The sequence below is a fragment of the Nothobranchius furzeri genome, chromosome 2, assembly GCF_043380555.1.
Source record: "Nothobranchius furzeri strain GRZ-AD chromosome 2, NfurGRZ-RIMD1, whole genome shotgun sequence".
Classification (NCBI taxonomy): domain Eukaryota; kingdom Metazoa; phylum Chordata; class Actinopteri; order Cyprinodontiformes; family Nothobranchiidae; genus Nothobranchius; species Nothobranchius furzeri.
Genome location: NC_091742.1, coordinates 94,414,441 through 94,436,343, shown reverse-complemented (window position 1 = coordinate 94,436,343; position 21,903 = coordinate 94,414,441). Strand labels below are relative to the sequence as shown.

The window sequence follows — 21,903 nt, the reverse complement described above, 5'->3', positions numbered from 1 at the left end:
GTTATGTTTATTATTAACTGAATGTATTATTCTATGCCTGAAAGCACACACACACACACACACACACACACACACACACACACACACACACACACACACACACAGTCTTATCTTTGTTATAAATAAACTCTGAGAGCAGAAACTCGGGGCAGTTGCCTTGAGCTTCTGCCCCTGATTGCAGTTTGGTGACTTGTCTGCTTGTTGTCTCTCCTCTCTCTCCAGCTGCAGGTATTGGGTTATTGATAAAATCCCTAACAGTCATGTAATCATTAGTTTAGAAATATAGAATTAAACTAATTTTTATAAACTATATTCTTGACTCTGTCTGAATTAATATGAAGTGTGTGTTCCTAAGGTCGTATTAAATCAAATATTCAAAGACCAATAAGATTGATCATTTATAATTAGATGGAATATCACATCTTATTGATCATTCAGTAAAAGTAACCACTTCCATCACGTTACACCATCAGCATGGCTCTACACTTCATCCTGCAGCATCTGGACTCCTGGGTACCTACACCAGGATCCTGCCAGAAGCAGAAACAGCTGGAGTTAGCAGGTCAGATCCACGGTGTGTAAAGTCCACTCATGGAGGGAACAGGAAGGGAAACCACTGAAGAACCAGGATAAACAGACCCGAGGAAACATGGACGGAGACACAGCGCTGCCCCGTGGCCAGGCGGGAATGTGGAAACGGACCTGTGGCTATTCCAAACACAGGCGCCATCTTGTTAGCGGCCAGAAGCAGAGTATGGGTGGGATGAGGCTGGCCCATACTCTGGAACAGCAGCTGCTATGTGTGGACTCTCATGTGATTTGTTTATTTACATTTGTAGTAAACCTTTCTCCACACTCATCATGACTAAATGATTTAGGTTTCTTCTGGACTTTCCTGCACGAGTCTACATGTTGCTTCACTCTAACACATTTCTTATGAACCAAACAGCCTGAAGACCTTATTGCTGGATGACTTGTCTCCCTCACGTGTCTCTGGAGAGACCACTTGTGAAGAACTTGTTGACAGACTTACCATCTGACTCAGAAGACCTGCTCTCATTCCAGTCATCATCTTCATCTCCAGTTTCAGACCCAGAGTCTGACAGCTCAGAGTCCAGATTCACACCATCATCATCACCATCTTCATCATCTCCACTAACTTCAGTCTCTGAAGAATCAGATGTTTGTTCATGAGGGTTCAGATCTGGGTTCCTGCTAGTTCCTGCTCCTCCACCAGTTTCTGCTGCCATCTGGTCAGCTGAGCTGCTGGTTGGAACATCTCTGTCTTCTATTTGCTGCTGATGAAGCTGTGAGACCAGAGGTTTCTCTTCATCATCCTCACTCTTTATAGAAACAGCAGTAACAGGAAACCCGACAGCTTCAGTCTCCTCCTTCAAACAGAGGTGCTCTCCCTCCAGACTGGTCCAGAGCTCCTCCTGTTCCTCCTTTATGTGGAGGTGTTCTGGGTCCTGCTGGTCCACACCAGCACTCTGTTCTTCAGGAGCTTCTTCTTTAACCAGCGCCAGCTGTGGAACATCTGTAGGAAACACAGACACATGATGTTACAATTCAGTGCAATTCAAGTTTATTTATATAGCGACAAGAGTCGTCTCAAGGCACTTCACATAATAAACATTCCAATTCACAGTTCATTAAGCCAATCAGGAATAATGTTTCCTATATAAGGAACCCAGCAAATTGCATCAAGTCACTGACTAGTGTCAGTGACTATACAGCAATCATCATACTAAGCAAGCATGCAGCGACAGTGGAGAGGAAAACTCCCTTTTAACAGGAAGAAACCTCCAGAGAATCCTGGCTCAGTATAAGCAGCCATCCTCCACGACTCACTGGGGATGGAGAAGACAGAGCACACACGCACGCACGCACGCACGCACGCACGCACACACACACACACACACACACACACACACACACACACACACACACACACACACACACACACACACACACACACACACACACACACACACACACAATAATGTGTCTACAGTTCTATTGTGATGTCTTAGTAAATATTCTATTTGGTGAGATAAACTTTATTGTATTTATCCTAGTGGATCTATGATTAAAGAGGTAAACTAGCAGTAACACGTCCAATGTCAAGGAAAGCAAAAAGTTATTATCAGGAGAGGGAGAATGTTTAAGTGGTTAGCAGCAGTGTGTTAGACGTTGGCCCCCTCAATGAGGCCACCACAGCTCAGCAGAACGTCGTTGTAGCTTCTTCTGGGGAGAAAAACACTTAGAGAGAAAATAAAGTTAACAGCTGAAATTGCAGAAAGTAATACAGTTAAAGAGCAGATAGTAGAAGAAAGTAGTAGAGTGTAGAAAGTGGTCAGTGTATCCTCCAGCAGTCTAAGCCTATAGCAGCATAACTACAGAGATAACTCTGGATAACCTATCCTATTTAGATGGAGGCATGTTGGAGGCACAGCGAGGGAGAGTCGTCTTTACCGACTATACACTCCACCTCCCTCTACTCCCCCACTTGTCCAGATTTAGGCTAACATCAGATTTTAACCATAGGCCCTATCAAATAAAAATGTTTTAAGCCTAGTCTTAAAAGTAGACAAAGTGTCTGCCTCACGGACTAAAGCTGGGAGCTGGTTCCACAGGAGAGGAGCCTGATAACTAAAAGATCTGCCTCCCATCCTAATTTTAGATATTCTGGGAACACCAGTAGACCTGCAGTCTGAGAGCGAAGTGCTCGGTTAGGAACATATGGAACAATCAGATTACTGATGTATGATGGACCTTGATTATTAAGAGCTTTGTATGTGAGAAGAAGGATCTTAAAATCTATTCTGAATTTAACAGGTAGCCAATGTAGGGAAGCTAAGACAGGAGAGATATGATCTCTCTTTTTAATTCTCATCAGAACTTTAGCTGCAGCATTTTGGACAAGCTGAAGACTTAACAACATTCTGTGGACTTCCTGAGAGTAATGAATTACAGTAATCCAGTCTTGATGTAATAAATGCATGAACTAGTTTTTCAGCATCACTCCTGGAAAGGATGCTTCTAATCTTAGCAATATTCCGAAGGTGGAAAAAGGAAATCCTACAAACCTGTTTAACCTGGGATTTGAAAGACATGTCCTGATCAAAGATAACACCAAGGTTCCTTACTTTGTTCTCAGAGATTAATGTAATGCCATTCAGGTCAGGCGATTGGCTAGGCAATTTCCTTTTCTGGATTTCTGGTCCAAAGATGAGAACTTCCATCTTGTCTTGATTTAAAAGCAAAAAGTTTAGAGTCATCCAATGTTTTATGTCCTCAAGACAAGCCTGTAGTCTACCCAAACGATTAGGTTCATCAGGGTTAATGGATAAATATAGCTGAGTATCCTCAGCATAACAGTGGAAGTTTATCACATGCTGTCTAATGATTTTACCAATTGGGAGCATATATATAGTAAAAAGAATTGGTCCAAGCACTGAACCCTGTGGCACTCCACAAGTAACCCTGGAGTATGAAGACACTTTGTCATGTACATTTACAAAATGAAATCTGTCAGACAGGTAGGACTTAAACCAGCCTAACGCTGTTCCTTTGATCCCTACAACATGTTCAAGTCTTTCTAAAAAAACATTGTGATCAGCTGTGTCAAAGGCAGCACTAAGATCTAACAAGACTAGAACAGACACAAGATTCTTATCTGAGGCCATGAGAATATCATTTGTAACTCTCACTAATGCAGTTTCAGTGCTGTGATACTCTCTAAAACCAGACTGAAATTCCTCAAACAGAGCATTAGTGTTTAAATGCTCACATACTTGGATGGCCACTATTTTCTCCAGGACTTTGGATAAAAATGGAAGGTTAGATATTGGTCTATAATTCATTGGGTCATCTGGATCCAGAGAAGGCTTCTTAAGTGAAGGTTTGATTACAGCAACCTTAAAATCCTGTGGTACATACCCATTTACTAACAGGGTATCTGCAGGTTTAAGGGAACCAAATTTAAGACTTTTTAAGACCTTTTTTGAGGCCACTTTGACCAAATTTAAGGTATTTTTTTAAATTAATTTAAGCTATAATTTCCAGCTATTGCCTGGAACCGGTGCTAACCACGTCGTGAACGTGGGATTAGCCATCCAGTTACCATTAATGTTGCAATTCCCCATAGCGCAAGCTCCCACTAGCATGCTCATCTAAAAATAGCCCCCTTTCACAACCAACCGAATGTGTACGGTTCCACTTACGCCAATATCATACACAAAAAATGCCAAACTAACTAGAAATTCATGAAAATTTTACAGAAATAAAAGAATCTTGTTTATTGGGCCTTTGGTAATTTAAGACCTTTGGAAACTATTTAAGGATTATTTGTCATTTTTAAGGCCTTAAATTTGGAAAAGCTAATTTAAGACTTTTTAAGGACCTGCAGATACCCTGTACTAAGGATAGATTGATTATATCTAGAATGGGGGCAGTAACCAAAGGAAATGCTTCTTTAAATAATTTGGTTGGGATTGGATCCAAAATGCAAGTTGAAGGTTTAGATGAAGCTAATATTTTTGATAACTCTGAAAGCTCAACTAGATCAAAACGGTTCACGCACAGATGAGGTTCTAAAGTCACCTCTGATGCTGCCTCACTTACGGTGGAAGAAGAAATCTCATTAGGGAGAATGTTAAAGATTTTGTTTCTAATAGAATTAATTTTACTTGTAAAAAATCCCATGAAGTCATTACTGCTGAGGGCTAAGGGAATAGATGGTGTAGGAGCCACAGTAATCCCTCGTTTATCGCGGTAGATGCGTTCCAGACCTGGCCGCGATAGGTGAAAATCTGCGAAGTAGGGACTCCCAGCATGCCCCTCGCGGGGATTCCCTCCACGTTGCATCTACGTCACAAACCGCGGCTATAAACGGAAGTCGCCTTTCCAGCTCACCACTCAGTCATCGTTTCTTCAGATTCATGATCAGAGTTTCCAACCTACCGATCAATCCAACGAACTATCAGCTCATAGTAAGTTATCTTACTTACTTCTGGAAAGCCCGGCATTTCCGTGTCACTTCGTTGACGCTCGAACGCTCGGGGGCTTCCTAGATCAGCCGGCGTTTCACCGACGCTATCACTTCCGCGTCTGTGAAACCACGCTCCCTATTGAATTATCGTATGATCACATACTTTTTGTGGGTAAAACTCAAGAAAAAAATTTTTTTACTTGTTTTTTTTTAGTTTTATTACAAAAAGTGCATTTTATGATGAAATTGATGAAAAAAACAAGAATTTCTCGATATTTCGCATAGAAAAATACCGCGAATCAGTGAAAAATACCGAGAATCTGCGAATTCCCCCTGAAAAATGCTCCAAAGAAAAAATCCGCGAAGCAGCGAATCCGCGATGAACGAACCGCGAAGTAGCGAGGGATCACTGCATATGTGTCATTTCTTTTTGTGCACTTGAGAGGAGGCTTGGCCTCATGTTATTGGTTAATTGCTTGTGGAAGCACCAGCCTACTTAAGCCTACACAGATTGGACTCAGGTGTGGCTGGATGGGACAAACAGTTTTTTACTGTGTGGCGAGTACTGTGGCTGTGTGTAAAGGACTCTGCGGACTGTCATTGGGGCAAGTAACGCATTCACTGCAAACCAATTTAACTGCTGTAAATGGATCCTGGACATTCTGGAACAAGACAAGTAATAAACATCATCAGAAATAAACTCAAGCTGCATTTCTTAAAGCACACGTAAAGACCACCCGCAACAGCTACCAGGTAGTGCCAGTGTATAGGGCACTGGCGCTACAGATGGCTCAGAGCTATGATTCCGTGTAAGTTTGGCAACTGTACTGAAAAGAAATTTAGGATTATGCTTATTCTCCTCAATTAATGCTGAGAAATAAGCAGTTCTAGTTTGTCGAAGCTTATTTTTATAAAGCACAAGACTATTTTTCCAGGATAGGTAGGCCTCCTCATGGTGCGTAGAGCGCCATGTTCTCTCCAATTTCCTAGAGTTTTGTTTTAAGGTTGGTAAATGAGAATTAAACCAGGGATCCAACTTCCTGTCCCTAATTATCTTCTTTTTTAAAGGGGCAATATCATCTAATGCCACATGTAAAGAGGAATTAACATGATGAACTAAGGCATCAATTTGTGAGGGGTTAGAACTGAAAATATTGCCCTCTGCTACGTTCCTCTGAGATGCTGAGGACAGTAAAGATGGAACAGTTGATTTAAAAGATGCAACTGCATTGTCAGATAGAGACCGACTATAGTGAAATTTACTTTCATGTCTCGAGAACTCAGTTATAAAAAACTCAAAGGTTATCAGAAAGTGGTCCGAGAGGACCGGATTATGTGGAAAGATCGTTATTTCCTCACTCTATGCCATAAGTCAGCACAAGGTCCAATGTATGATGGCAGGAGTGGGTGGAGCTATGTATTCTTTGAGTAAAACCAATTGAGTCCAAGATATTACTAAAGTCTACATTGAGGCTATCATTTTCAATGTCCACATGAATGTTAAAATCCCCCACTACAATGACCTTATCAGTATTTAGCACCAAATCTGATAAAAAATCAGAGATCTGATCCAAAAACTCAGAGTAAGGGCCTGGTGGACGATATAAAACTACAAACAAGAGTGGTTTTACAGTTTTGCACTCTGGATTAGGAAAACTAAGAATAAGATGTTCGAACGAACTGTAGCTATTAATTGGTAAGGGACTGATCAATAAGTCCGAATGAAAAATGGTTGCCACTCCTCCTCCTCGCCCTGTACTTCGAGCAATATGGTGATTTAAATAATTTGAAGGAGTCGACTCGTTCAAGCTAACATAGTCCTCTTGCTGCAGCCAGGATTCTGTGAGAGAGAGCAAAGAGATCTGATTATCACAAATCAAGTCATTAACTAACAAAGTCTTAGAAAAAATGGATCTAATGTTCAATAACCCACATTTAATTTTTCTAGTTTTCTGCTCATTTGAATTTGTTCTAATATTTACGAGATTTCCATGGTTTGCTTTATTAAGCCTGATATTTAATCTGTGTGATTTTGGCCGTGGGCAGGACACTGTCTCTATGGGGTAGTGGGTGGGTAACAGTACAGAAGCTGTAGAGGGGTGTGTTAAACTACGACTCTGCTTCCTGGTCTGGACCCTGGGTTGTCATGGAGGACTAATAAAACTGGCCATATTCCTAGAAAGAAGAGCTGCTCCATCCAAAGAGGGATGGATGCCGTCTCTCCGCATCAGACCAGGTTTTCCCCAAAAAGTTTTCCAATTATCAATGTAGCCCACATTGTTTTCAGGACACCACCTAGACAACCAGCGGTTGAAGGACAGCATGCGGCAAAACATGTCGTCACTGGTCCGATCAGGCAGGGGGCCAGAGACAATTACGGAGTCCGACATTGTTTTGGCAAACTTACACACCGAAGCAACATTAATTTTAGTGACCTCCGATTGTCGTAACTGGGTGTCGTTGCCGCCAGCGTGAATAACAATCTTACTGTATTTACGCTTACCCTTAGCCAGCAGTTTCAGATAAGATTTAATGTCGCCCACTCTGGCCCCAGGTAAACATTTAACTATGGTTGCTGGAGTCTCTAATGCCACGTTTCTGACTATGGAGCTGCCAATGATCAGAGTCGGCTTGTCAGTGGGTGCGTCACTGAGCGGGGAAAATCTATTAGAAACGTGGACGGGTTGGTGGTGGCCCACGGGCTGGGTTCTATGCTTCCTGCGTACCGTCACCCAGCCGGCCTGAGGTCCCGGCTGCTAGGGTTCTGCTGGAGGATCGCTATGGGGAGGTTCTGAGCTAGTTAGCCCCACGCTAGCTAAGTAGCTACGGCTGTTTACGGGGTTTTCAACAGCGCGGAGCCGGGACTCCAATTCCGACACCCTCCCCTCCAAAGCTACAAAAATGCTACATTTATTACACGTACCATTATCGCTAAAGGAGGCAGAGGAGTAACTAAACATCTGACACAGAGAGCAAGAGATAGGAGACGGAGAAGCAGAGACAGAAGTAGCCATAGCCGTGCTGAGGCTAAGCTAACTGGACGAGCAAACTGTTCAACACCAAATAAACTGCGTGCGAACTCAAATGTTCCCTAAAAGCTAGGTGGAACAACAGAAAATGTGTGTTTTAGCGTGCTTTTGTGCTACAGTAACTCAGAGATATCCTTGTACAGAGAAATTAAATCGGTTTTAGCGAGCCCCAAACACCAAACAGCTTCACAAAGTGCAACACTGAAAACAGGAAACCGGAAACGCCTTACCGCCAGGTGCAGCCAATCAGAGCCACCATACCTTTATATTTACACCATGAGTGATACTGGCGACATGATGTGGGAAAAAGGAACAAGAACATGAACTTCATTTAGATAAAAACAGATTTCTACTTTAGGAACAATAAAAACTTCCATCACAATCAGCGTGTTTGTTTCTGACCAGAACTTCTAAGCCTCCTACTCACAACCCAAGCTTTAGATCTGAAGCTGATGTGAGGAGAAACGTCTCCAAGATAAAATCAGCAACTATTCAGTCAAAAGGAAAATGAATAAACACTTAGATGTAGCTGCTGTCAGTAACAATCTTTCACTTTTAAGCTCTCAGCAGGCTAGAGCACTACAAAGCAAAGGAATCTTACTAATTAGCATTTTGGGAGATTTATTGTTATTACTATTATTAGTAGTGGGTTACTTAGTGACTGAGCAGTGGGCGGAGCCTGTTGTTTTCTACTCATTGTATTATTTTTCAGCGTTTTATTGTGATTCCTTTCGTGACCTCGGTCTGGGACACGTGCTGTATGAATAAACTTGGTTCTTCTTCCACCACAGAGAAAGGCTGCTCTTCCAGCATCATGAACTTCCTTATGGTCCGGTTATTAGCTGAGCCTTCTGACGCTCATACAGACGGGTGTTGGTGAGCGTAGCTGCGTCTGACTGGGAGGTGTTGATCTCTGCAGCCATCCCTGGAAACTCACCTCACTCCACCCAGACTTTGTTCTTTATGTCGTATTAAACCAGCTGTAATCAGCTTCCCCAGGAGCTGAAGCTTTTCATTGCAGGACTCAAAGCTTACATCACTCTCGCAGACGGAGTTAAAGTTAGGCAGACATGTTGTTTTACATTGTTGCTGCTGTCCTGCACAGCATGAAGGAAAAGGGGAAGAACCCCAAGTGCTGCACACAGGGTTCACACAGGTGTTGCTGGCTGGGACGTAATTTTGGGGGGGGACGGGTGGGACATGTCCCCCCCACTTTTTCAAAAGGCAGTTTTGGTCCCCTGCACTTTTTTCCGTCCAAAAACAATGTTATGCTCCATTAAATGGATTTGGTTGAGCACTAGGACCGAAACGGAAACCGGTTTCCTATTAGACCCGCCCAAAAGCTAATCTATTGGCTCTGCTGATACTTGCTAACGTATTATTGGCTGTTGCTGCTGTCACTCAAGTTGTAAACAGTCAGAACGTGCTCACGTTGTTTTGCTAGTTTGGAGCCGCTAGGGAACACCGGTACTGAGTCACATCGTCAACTAGACGCTGTGTAATATCAGAGCTCAGCTCAGCTTCCATTATATAACATTTGAATAAGTGTTCATTTGTGAGTCTTTGGTAGTTAGGCACAGCCAGGAGGCAGCATGTCAAGAAAACGAAAAGTGGATAGAAGAGACTTCTTTCAAAGTCAAAACGTAAGTTGGACATGTGACACCCCTGCATTAAGCTCAGACTCACCTCCTCCTTCACAAACATACTCAAAACTAACTTTTACAAACTCATCTCCTCCACATAACTGACTCCTCAGACACAATTTATTTGTATTATTATAATTATTGTTTTATTATTATTACTATTATCATCATAATTATTATTACTAGTAGTAGTGGTAGAAGTGTAACTTCAAAACTTTTATCATTTAACTTTATTGTAAACTTATCTATTGCAATGTATATTTTCACATTAAAAAGCTCTGAAAAATGAACAGTATCATCATCGTCAACAGATTTCAACAGATTTTTTTAAGCTTAATGTCAAAGATGTACACTTTTTATTAGATTTATCTTATTTTTTCCATTTATTTTTTGTGTGTTGAAATGCAACAACTGTTTAAACACTTTTAAGGGAAAAAACATATTTAATGTTTTATACACTCAAATGTTAGGGTGATGATCATGTGTAAAACATTAGTTCAGCATGTCCTCTAACACAGCAAATGAACAAACGGCCAGATCTCAGGAGGGACCGTTTTTGTATAAATAATTTTTATACTTTTGACTAGGCCTGGGAAAGTAACACATTTTGCTGGACGATATTTTGTCCAACAAATTGTTGATGATAAACGATATCATTGTCAACATTATCTAGACCAAAATAACCACTAATATAATGTTAATATATCATAATAATGCAAGTACACCCTTTAAAATGCAACAAATAAACCTTCATTTAACATTGAAATGTCCAGAACCAGAACTTCTAAATGAATAAAAATAACAAACAAAAATTAAATAAAAAAGGAATCTCACTCCCTGTTAGAAAATGTTGCACCAAAAACAATAAAAAAGACCCAAAACAATAAATACAATGGCCTATCCATTGTCAACAGCCAAAACTGCACTTCAATAATGATAATAAATAAAAATAATAATAGAGTTGTACATTTTTTAACTTTGATATATATATATATATATATATATATATATATATATATATATATATATATATATATATATACATATACACATATATATATATAAATATATTGAGGATGGAAAATTATTGAGATGGGCACGTGACGTGTCAAGGGGTCTTTACATAACACCCCCCACCCCAAATCCGCACAAGCCTGCTGTGTCCCCCCCACTTCTGAAATCAAAATTTCGTCCCTGGTTGCTGGTATGATCAGAACATCCCAAACTAACACCAACGTAGATACACAATAAACAACTTGTATTAAGTACTGATGAGCTATCTGCAGTGGAACAGGACCAGCTGGCATCCTCACACCAAAAGGAGGAACGGGTGTCTTTTATAAACCAGCCAGGCACTAACTGGTGTGTTTCCATTACCGAAACTTCCCAGTATGACCGTCTCCACTTCACCGGAGCCAGCCGAACCGGTCGTTTTCCAGACCTTTTGAGAGTCTTTGCAGGTTCTGTGGCCTCACCCAGATCACCCGCGGGCAAACCCAGTTCTAACCAGAAGCATCTGTCAGCATTCATTCTGGACAGTTTTACTTATTTATGCTTCTTTGTGAGAAATGTCCTCATGTCCCCATGTCTGTGGAGGGATCAGACATGGACACTGCTTATTATGGGATAGTAATGGCACTGACTCCTCCTCCAGCTTCGACAAGCCTGTAGTTTCACTTTGGTTCGTTCGGTCTTTTATTTTCTAACTTTGTTGACAACCATGTCGGTCACGTCCACCATGCGTGCAGCAGAGCAACCAGGAAAACGTGGAACGGACTTCAGCAGACGGAGTCATTTCTAATGAATCAAGTGGAATTCTTTGAGAACAATCGAAAGAGCAAAAGGTGAACTGAATGTGTGTGTGTGTGTGTGGCCCAAATGCATGCTTTTAAAAAGTGGGAGGGGCATTCCCTTCTGACATAATGGTTGCGACATCTATGAACCACCTCCACTCAGTCAGCCAATTCAGTAGTTTGCTCGTAGTTTAACTCTTGATCAGGGATTAAAGCAAAAAATTCTCATCTGACTGAAAATTATTGTGTGTGTGTGTGTGTGTGGTGGGGGGGGGCCTCACATTGTTTACACACAGCCACTATTCGGGTTTTGATTGGTTTTAAGGTCAGTATTCTTGTTACTGAAACATTTGGAATAACCCGTTCACACACACAGTGTTTAAAAGTGTGGGTGTTGAGATTTCTCTGAGGTAAAAAACAGTGTTTCCCTTACATTGGCGTAGCCGTGGCGGCCCACCACGGCTGAAATCCCAGCGCCACGCCTACAAGATCCCAAGTTTTATTGATTTTTTTTTCTTTCGTGCTGTTTCCCCAAGAAGCAGCGGGAACTACTCTGTTGTTGCTTATGATCACAGCCGGCAGGCAGCAAGGAGGAGGAGGCAGGGTGGTTACAGCTAGGGATGAGCCGGATACTCATTTCAGACGAGTATCGGATAAAGCAGAAGGAAAATCCTCATTGGGTAACTGACTGTCTTCACGCTCTGTGATTGGCCAGTCACATAGAGCGCCCGCCCCTCCCTACACACAAAACTGCAGCCAGGAGCTCAGTCCGTCCGGCCACACACACACACACACACACACACACACACACACACACACACACACACACACACACACACACACACACACACACACACACACACACACACACACACACACACACACACACACACACACACACACACACACACACACACAGTAACGGATCTCTCTGTGCTTGCTTCACTGTTGCTCATGTTTCTTCAGAACTCCCTAGGTTTTCTTCAGCTCGCATCTTTTTCAGTTTAAGGTTTAAAGTAGGGCTGCACAATATATCGAAAAATTATCGTCATCGGGATAACAGGACGTGTGATAGGCCCATCGCAAAGCACGTCAAAAACGGCGATAAATGTTTGGTTCAAACATTTCCATCCGTGTCATACATCAACTTTTTGTAAACCAGCTCTGTTTGTTAAAATGAAGTATTATTTGACCAATCAAATGTAGTCCTTCTGATATGCGGCCAATCAGATGGGTCCGTTCACGTAATATGCCCGCCCCCTACGAGTTGCCCCGCGCTGCTCGGCTGTCTCCATCCGCAGGTCGAGATGTTTATTGCCAGCCACCGCTCGTTTTCGGCACCACCACTTCCTCCACACGCCGACATCGGAGCGTCGGAGACGGTGCTGCCGAGCGGAGCTTCCCGGGCTGCGCTTACTTTGGGCCGCCGTGCCGCCGCCTGGTTCACCCGCTCCAGCACAGACTGTATCCCCAAAATTCCACTATCTCCGCTCCGCCCCCGCTGCCGCTCGCTTCCCTTGTTCGTCATGCTGGCTCAGATTAACGAACGCACTTTGTGCTGAGGTTTCTGGCTCCGGTTAGATTCCAGCTAAAAGGCTACAGCTCTCTCCTCCCAGTCCCACCCTGAGCTGCTAAAGAGGGCCTGGAAAAGTTCCCCCACACACCAAAGTGATTTTTCATTTATGAGCTTTTATAACCTTGTTAATCAGGATAGTTGATTTGCTGCTGCACATAAACTGTCAGTCAGAAGCTCTGCTAGCCGGTTATCTTAGAGGAGCTAGTTCAATTTGTTAGCTTGTTATCAGAATCAAAGTTGCAGTTTCATCATCTGAGCTGCTTTTTAAGATCTAGGTAAACTTGTTCAATTTGGGGTTAAAAACAAACGTTTTCACATTTTCCATGTAGTTTTTTTGCCAGTTCCTCTTCTGAAAGGTAGACAATTGTTTTTCTCTTTCCCTCAGAAAATCTTAATATTCTCCTAGTTTGGCCCAGCACAGTTCACTTCCCAATTACAGCAACAGCCTTATATCATAACCACATAAGTGGAGAAAATGTTCAGTAGCAATGAGAGAATTTGCTGTTGCATTTAAGTGATGTTAACTATTATTTAACATTTAAACTTATTTTCTGATTTTTTTTATTTATTCAAAAACCCTGGTAAGGGATGTTTTTCTGTATTGGAGCATCAGAAAAAGTTTTATGGTGGAGGTGATGTTTTAAAGTCACCGAGAAACTGCATGCGTGCAGTTTGTTGTTTTGCTGCTAATACAGTAGCAGGTGCAGCTGCTAATACAGTAGCAGGTGCAGCTGCTAATACAGTAGCGGGTGCAGCCGCTAATACAGTAGCGGGTGCAGCCGCTAATACAGTAGCGGGTGCAGCCGCTAATACAGTAGCGGGTGCAGCCGCTAATACAGTAGCGGGTGCAGCCGCTAATACAGTAGCGGGTGCAGCCGCTAATACAGTAGCGGGTGCAGCCGCTAATACAGTAGCGGGTGCAGCCGCTAATACAGTAGCGGGTGCAGCCGCTAATACAGTAGCGGGTGCAGCCGCTAATACAGTAGCGGGTGCAGCCGCTAATACAGTAGCGGGTGCAGCCGCTAATACAGTAGCGGGTGCAGCCGCTAATACAGTAGCGGGTGCAGCCGCTAACACAGTAGCGGGTGCAGCCGCTAACACAGTAGCGGGTGCAGCCGCTAACACAGTAGCGGGTGCAGCCGCTAAGACAGTAGCGGGTGCAGCCGCTAATACAGTAGCGGGTGCAGCCGCTAATACAGTAGCGGGTGCAGCCGCTAATACAGTAGCGGGTGCAGCCGCTAATACAGTAGCAGGTGCAGCCGCTAATACAGTAGCAGGTGCAGCTGCTAATACAGTAGCAGGTGCAGCTGCATATTTTTACAATAAAAATATATGTTGTAATGGAATTCATGCATTAGTTTTTGTTTGCTTTGAACCCAGAGCAGACGTCACACGCCAGACGACATCAACACTGCATACTTTAGTATTTGTTCATTTATCGTGAGTAATATCGATATCGCAATATTAAGCACTGTTATTGATTATCGTAGGGTTTCCTAATATCGTGCAGCCCTAGTTTAAAGTTACTTTTTTCGTAACGTACGTGGTGCATTTGACAAGACAGAGCTGAAAACGGCTCGTGCTGCGTCGGTCACTGCCTCCACTCCGGTCGGTTTTTTTATTTATTTATTATTTTAACTCTCTCTCCCCCTCTCTCTCACACACACACCTCAATCAACATTGTTTTGTTTAACTGTGTGTGGGGAAAATTCCAACAATGTTAGGAAAAAAATCAGTTTAATCAAATTAAAATGGTTCTAGTATTTCATATTTCCTTGTTCCTACTGCATGAGTTCAGATGTATTAATTCATAAACTTAAATATTAATGTTCTGATTTTACTGAAAACTTGTTCGGTTGTCACGGTGTGAAAATTTTACCTCACGGTTATTGTGACCAAAATTACCACGGTTTTCGGTATTATCGCGGTATTTTTTTTTTAAACGTGTTACACTTTCACACAATTAAATAAACCCTGTATGTCAGGAAATATTGTCCTCAGTTTGTGTCTAAATTTAGCCTAAAATTAGTTATTTAGTAATTATATTGTTTATTTGTTTACATTTTTTTCCTTTAGTCTTTAAAATACCAATATTTGCCCATAACTTCTTATTTTTTGTCTGTTTGATGTCATCATTTTAACAATATTAGATCAGATGATACTCAGTACTCAAGTAGCCTTCTAATCAGATACTTTTTTACCCTTACTTGAGTAATAAACCCTATATCAGGAAAATATTGTCCTCGGTTTGTGTCCTTCCAGTGAGCTTTGCAGATGTGGGAAAATGTCATCAGGCAGTAATCGTTGTTAAATTCATAATTATTCTCGGAGAGAGACCAACTCTTATCTGCCTCTGGGAGCCCCGTAATGCATAGCGTCATTTCAACATGGGGGTGTCCGCGACACGGTTTATATGCAGGTAGCGGCGCTGCGGCTGCTTTATATAGCGACTCGTTGCGTTCTCCCTCAACCCAAATCCTCGGATCACGCATTTTAGCTAAAGCGCTAACGTTAGCTTGCCTTGCGTTGACTGTAGAGTTGTGGGTGATGGTCACGCAGATGTGTCATGAGATTTGAAGCGTTGCTGCCTTTCACAGACACTTTTTCTGCACGTGCTGCAAACAGGATAGCCGTCTTCTATCAGCTGTCCCTCGGCATTCCTCAAATATCCAAAAGATGCCCGTACTTCCCACTTTGTCTTCTTTGAGGGATGACAAATGTCCTGAGCGCTGCCGTCTCCTCCTTTCACCATTATTTCAGCTTTGGCTTCAAGAAAGTTTTGGTCGTAAACATCAAAGCGCGCATGTGCCGCCGGCAACTTCAGCAGATGATACGGTGGCTGGTAAGGGTCACCGCGCCTACACCGCAGCCACGGTAATCCACCAAGATAATGTTTATTTTTAAAAACAAGACGGTTATCATTATTGTCAACTTTTTTACCGGGGTTTACCGCTACACCGGTTACCGTGACAACCCTATTCTGTAATAGTTCCTTTACTATTGTGATCAAAAATATTTAATCTAAATTCTGAGGCTGCTCTGTAAATAGTTTTCAAATAAACAAAACACATAGCAACTTCTGATCAATCCTTATCAATTTCACATTTAAAATAATGTATTGATGTAAACCACACCCACTAATTTCCAAATAATAAATAAGAGGTGCATTCATCTGTGTATCTCCTTTGATCCGCATTAGTGATATTTTCAGCACCAGAACAATGAAGCAAAGAAACAGATTCCTGAGTTTATGTTAGTAATTTTATTTATTAGGTGTATCTGACCTGTTGTAATAAAAATGAACTTGTCATCTGTTGTATAATTGCTTCATACAAGTTATTGATCACTACTGTTTGTCAATCACACTTATCATGAGGATGTAATCAAGGAGAGCCGAACATAATGTGATCATGAGGATGTAATCAAGGTAATCCTGGTGGAGGTGTGCAGCTTTGCACGCACATCAGGGAATGTATAAGGAGCAGAGCAGAGCTCAGAGCGGTTAGAGCTGTTTGAAGGATTCTATTTGACGAGGTTCATGGATTACGTTTTCTAACTGGGGTGTTCAGCTCTCCACCCATAAGCAACGGTAAGAGAAATGTTTTGTTCATGATTGATAACTTGTATGAATGCTGGTTGAATAAAGCCTTGTTGTTCCTCTAATATTCAAGTTGTGTTTCATTGTTTCTGGCGTCGACTTGACAACGATCCTGATTAAATAAATATAAAGTGTAAAAAGAGACTTTGAGTCTTTTAAGGTAATTAAAATAAAATAAAACATTTTATTTTAGAACATTTTTGGCGTCACGAACAGGATCAGTCAAGCTATTCCAGCAACAATGAAGTGTTTTTGGAGAAGCAAAAAGGAGCCGAGTGCTTCTGGGGAGGGAACGCCGATTCCCGTGCCGATTCCCGGCTGGGAAACGGAGGAGTTCCGATCCATTGGTGATATGTTAAGGCAGCGCGGTGGACGCCCTGGGCCGTGGGGAGAGTTAAATGGAGTGGTCAGCCCCGCCGTGGTGCTGGACCGTTTGACGCGGATAGAAGTTAAAAAAAAAGCGCCGCTGGCAGGAGTGAGAGATATGATGTGGCTTTTTGCAGAAGCATGGAAAAAACAGGAGTTAGAATTGAGCAGTTGTAGAGAGCGAGCGGCGCAGGAGAAAATCCATGCTGAAGAAGTTGAGAAATCATGCTCAGAGTTTGAGCAGAGAGTGTGTGTGATGGGGAAAGAGCTAAAGCATGCTCAGAATGTTTTGGATAAAACGCTGACTTTTGTGTCTCGAGCGCAAAGGAAGGAAAAGAAGCGACCTCGTAGAACAGGTCCTGCTCAGATCCGGGCGTTTGTAAAGAATGTTGGTGAAGATTGGGACCCACAGAAATGGAACGGGGATCTTTGGGGGGATGATGAGGAGGAGGAGTGGGTGATTAAACCTGACCCACCACCTCAGCCCTTGTATCCATCATTACAGAGGATAAAGATGTCAGAACAAAGACCTATTACTAGGCGTCGGCGAGAACAGCAAATTATTCCACCAATACTGGTAGATATGGTGGATGATCAGGGACGGCCGGAACTCGATGAGGCGGGTAATATAAGAAGGATGTTACAACAGCAGCCACAACCCGCCCCTAGGCTGCTAACAACGCTAGAGGATTATTCACAAGATGAGTTAAATCACATGAATGGGAAGCTGAAACAGCGCCCAGGCGAACCAACTGACTCCTGGCTTAATCGCCTTATGGAGGATGGCGCGTGTGATATAGCCATAGATGCCGGTGATGCCATGAGATTTTCAGGATTAAGTACTGATGCACAGATAAATGCTGAATACAGGGCTACAGTCCGGGCATTGCCAGCTGATGAAGATTTCAATGTGGGGGATGCATATGCTCTGGCATGTCATGTAATCTATCCTACCACGGCGGACTGGTCTGAGATTAAAGGGCAATGGCAGACAGTGAGAGATGCCATTCAGCGGCTCACCAGACTCACTATTAGAGAGCAAGTGGCTCGAAACGGGGGAGCTGGAGTGGTGGACTGTAACATCTCTAAGGCAACTAGAGATCACCTCATCAGACATGCCCCACCACATTATAAACCCATGGTGACCAGCTTGTTGTTTGGCGCGGCAGACCAGACTTTTGCCGCGATAAAAGATCGTCTTGGCGAACTCACCACGCTGGGTGATTGGTCTGAGACGAGGAGAGAGGGAGCTAGAACTGAAAATAAACCCAGGATTGATCCACATTCAAGGGGTCGTAAAGGGGGGGCAATGGGCCCCTCTAGAACAGATCTGTGGAGGGCACTGCGACAAGCGGGAGTGCCGTTTGAGGAGATTGATGGATTGCCCACTAATGCATTGATGGAGAAATGCAGCCAAATGGGACTGAAGGTCCATTGTCAGTTCAGACATTGTCCTGAAAAGGACGACAGGATGTCTGTGTCAGAATTGGTTGGAATGTTGCAGAATGTGATCAGGGAGGTGGCGTCGAAGCCTGCTGAACCTTCCGCCCCTCCCAAGGAATCTTCAGAGGAGGAGAGTTCAGATGAGTGTTATCAGGTGGCGGCAGTGAAGCGTAGAAAGAAAAAACAGCACCGAAGGGAACATGATGATGAATAGGATGAAGGTCAAGCTCAGGTTGTTGCCAGTGCCTCAGGATGGTCAATAAATGATATCAGACCACATGTGGAATTACAGATTTATTGGAAAAAATCAGTACAGACAGTAATGGCATTGGTTGACACTGGGGCGGAGGCCTCGGTAATTCATGGCAATCCTGATAAAATAAAGGGAAACATTGTAGAAAAAGGAGTATCAATGCTCCACGAGCAAGTGGCAGACGTTCCAGAAATGGATGAAGTGCCTTTTGAGGTAAAACCAATCCAGGATTCTCCTGTGAAACTGGGGGTAAGATGGAGCGAACTCACCCCAGAGCAGCAGGAGCGAGCCTGGTTCACTGATGGTTCCTGTCAATATGTGGCAGGAACCAGGAAATGGAAGGCTGGGGCATTTAACCCTGGTACACAACAAGTTATGGAACTCACAGGGACAGGAAAGAGTAGTCAATGGGCGGAGTTGAAAGCAGTACACATGGTAATAATGGCGGCTGGGGTGCAGGGAGTAAGTATTTATACTGACTCCTGGTCAGTAGCCCAAGGAATGTTAACTTGGATGCCAACTTGGCATGCTACACAATGGAAGATACATTCAAAAGAGGTTTGGGGAGCTGACCTATGGAAGGACATTTGGGAGAAATGCCAAAATATTCCTGTGTCAGTATTACATGTGGATGCTCATACTAATAACAATGATCCTGAATCCCTGCATAATCAGACTGTAGATAAGATAGTGAAAATTCAGGCTGTAAGACAATCAAGTCCTGGATTAGCCAAATGGGCTCACGTTACTGCTGGACATTGGGGTGTGCAGGGAACATTGAAATGGGCGAGGGACAGAGGAATAGATCTCATCATTGATGATATTAAAACTGCCATAGAAGATTGTGAACCTTGTCAACATCAGAAAAAGAGAATCCCTCGACATATACAGGGACAGATACATCGAGGTAAACAAGCGGGACAGTGTTGGCAGATTGATTTCATTGGACCATTGCCAAAAAGTAAAAACTGTAAGTATGCATGTACAGCCGTGGATACGGTGTCAGGGGTACTGGTGGTGCATCCGTGTCATAACGCCAATCAGGAGGCTACATTGAAATGTCTGTCATTAATAGAGACCTATTATGGACTACCTTTGCAGGTTCAGACTGATAATGGTACCCATTTCACTGGAAATAAGATCAAAGAATGGGCAGAGAACAACGCGGTAGAATGGATCTATCATGTAGCATATCACCCGAAAGCTAGTGGACTCATTGAGAGAATGAATGGGTTACTGAAAGAGAAACTAAGGAAACTATCGGTTACTAATTCTTTGGACAAATGGAGAGAAAATCTGACTAGGGCAGTACATCAGTTAAATAACAGACCCGTGGGGGATGGAGTTACTCCACTGATGCTAATGGTTGCCAGGGCAGGAAGGGAAACAACTTCTACTGACCCTCCTATACGAATGTGGAAACTAACTTCTGAGGCAGAACTCCCTGTTAGAGCAACTGCGGGCTCTGTGGGATTAGATCTTAAAATCTTGGAAAGCATCACTTTAGTAACCAATAAAGTGACAGTGGTAAAAACAGGATTGGGAATTCAATGTCCACCAGGAACTTATGCTCATGTGTGTCCAAGAAGTGGTTTAGCTTTGAGGGGTCTAACCATTTTAGCTGGGGTAATAGACTCAGACTATCAAGGGGAAATAGGTGTGGTGTGTCAGCATACAGGTAAAGAACCGTTGGTACTGGAAAAAGGAGACAAGATAGCTCAGTTAGTAATCAAACGGTGTGTAATGTCCAAAGTTGAAGAGATTACTAAACCTACCACTATCACTCAGAGGGGTGAAACTGGGTTTGGATCATCAGACTTTACTGCGGGGGCAAAAGTGTGGGTGGAGCAGCTCAATGGTCCTCCCAGAGCTGGAGAGATTATTGCACAGGGAAAAGATGCTGTGGTAAGTGTATTGTTCCCCGGAGAGGAAAAATGGATTAATATTCCGATAAACAAATGTTACAGGAGAGAAAATTAATGCTTGTCATTCTATCTGCAGTTTTGTATGTATCCCATAGGCGGGTGTCTGAGTGACGGTGGTTGACTGGGTCCCCTTCCCCTACAAAAGGATTGAACCCTTGTCGAGGCGATGGATGGGCTCCACGGACCTGGTGGTGTCGGATGTTTGGTCATCGTCCTCCATGTCCTCGCTGTCATCGCACTGAGGGCACATTTCTGTTGGGGGCTCACGGAAGGACAAGTGTTGGAAGAAGGGGTCATGGGCCATCTGGAATTGGTTAGCAGTATGTCCAACCGCACTCAAGGCACATTCACATGCAGAGCAAATGACGCTTGCTACTTGGGAAACCTAACATCTACCGGTAAGATGTACCGGTGCAGAGGATGTCTTAAAATCCGAGGAAGGGTGATCAGCCCGGGGGTGTTGGTTCAAGGATCAACAGTAACCTTTAATTCTGCAGCGCGCATCTGTGCATACCATCAGGGGAATGGTACTTGCATACAAAATGGCACAAATTGGAGTATGAAGGTTGATCGCGATTTCCGGATCAGGAATGGAACTGTAATCACAGGAGGATACGCCTATTTGTACATATTCTGGGTGCTGCCCGACACAGCTAGAGCTACGCAGACAGCTGTAGCTCCCCTGGTTCACACTTGTCAACAAATGGGACAAATAAGGGTAGCCGAATATGTGCGATGGACTGTGAAATTCCCTCCTATTCTGCCTTGTAACAGGAGGAGGCGAGCATGGTATGACACCGTGCTAGGAGGAACTGGAACTTTGTATGGTCTGGCTAACACAGCAGACAATGAGGTGACACGAACTATGCTGACCAACACTGGAGAATACACCGCACAAGCTGTCACCAAGACTGCAAAATGGATGCCTTCGACTGTATCTAGTCAGTTAGAAGGAAGTGATGTGTGGAAAAGTGTATTTAAATGGAATCTAAAGCTTTGGAATGAAACTTATGATGCATTGCATAATTTGTCACACATAGGTAATTGGACAGTCTGTTCCTTGCAGACTATTCATGCTGAGACACAGAGAAATAGGTTTCAAATACAGGTAATGAGTAATAACTATCATGCATGGCGAACATTATGGAACATCAGTAGTTCATTATGGCTACAGCTACATGCAGAAATGACGATTTGTAATAAATCTATGTGTACTGGATACTGGGATCAGTATAATATGACATCAGTAATGACTGTGTGTAGATATCAGATACTGCCGGTGAT

General features: G+C 43.1%; 1 protein-coding gene across 1 annotated transcript in view; it reads right to left on the bottom strand.

The window, feature by feature from the left end:
• LOC129161843 (oocyte zinc finger protein XlCOF6-like) overlaps positions 1–21,903 on the bottom strand; it is an 86,182-nt gene that overhangs the window by 42,981 nt on the left and 21,298 nt on the right. Inside the window, exon 4 of the mRNA XM_070548209.1 lies at positions 1,034–1,537. Coding sequence (XP_070404310.1) covers positions 1,034–1,537 — 504 coding nt within the window. The remainder of the gene's footprint in view (positions 1–1,033; positions 1,538–21,903) is intronic.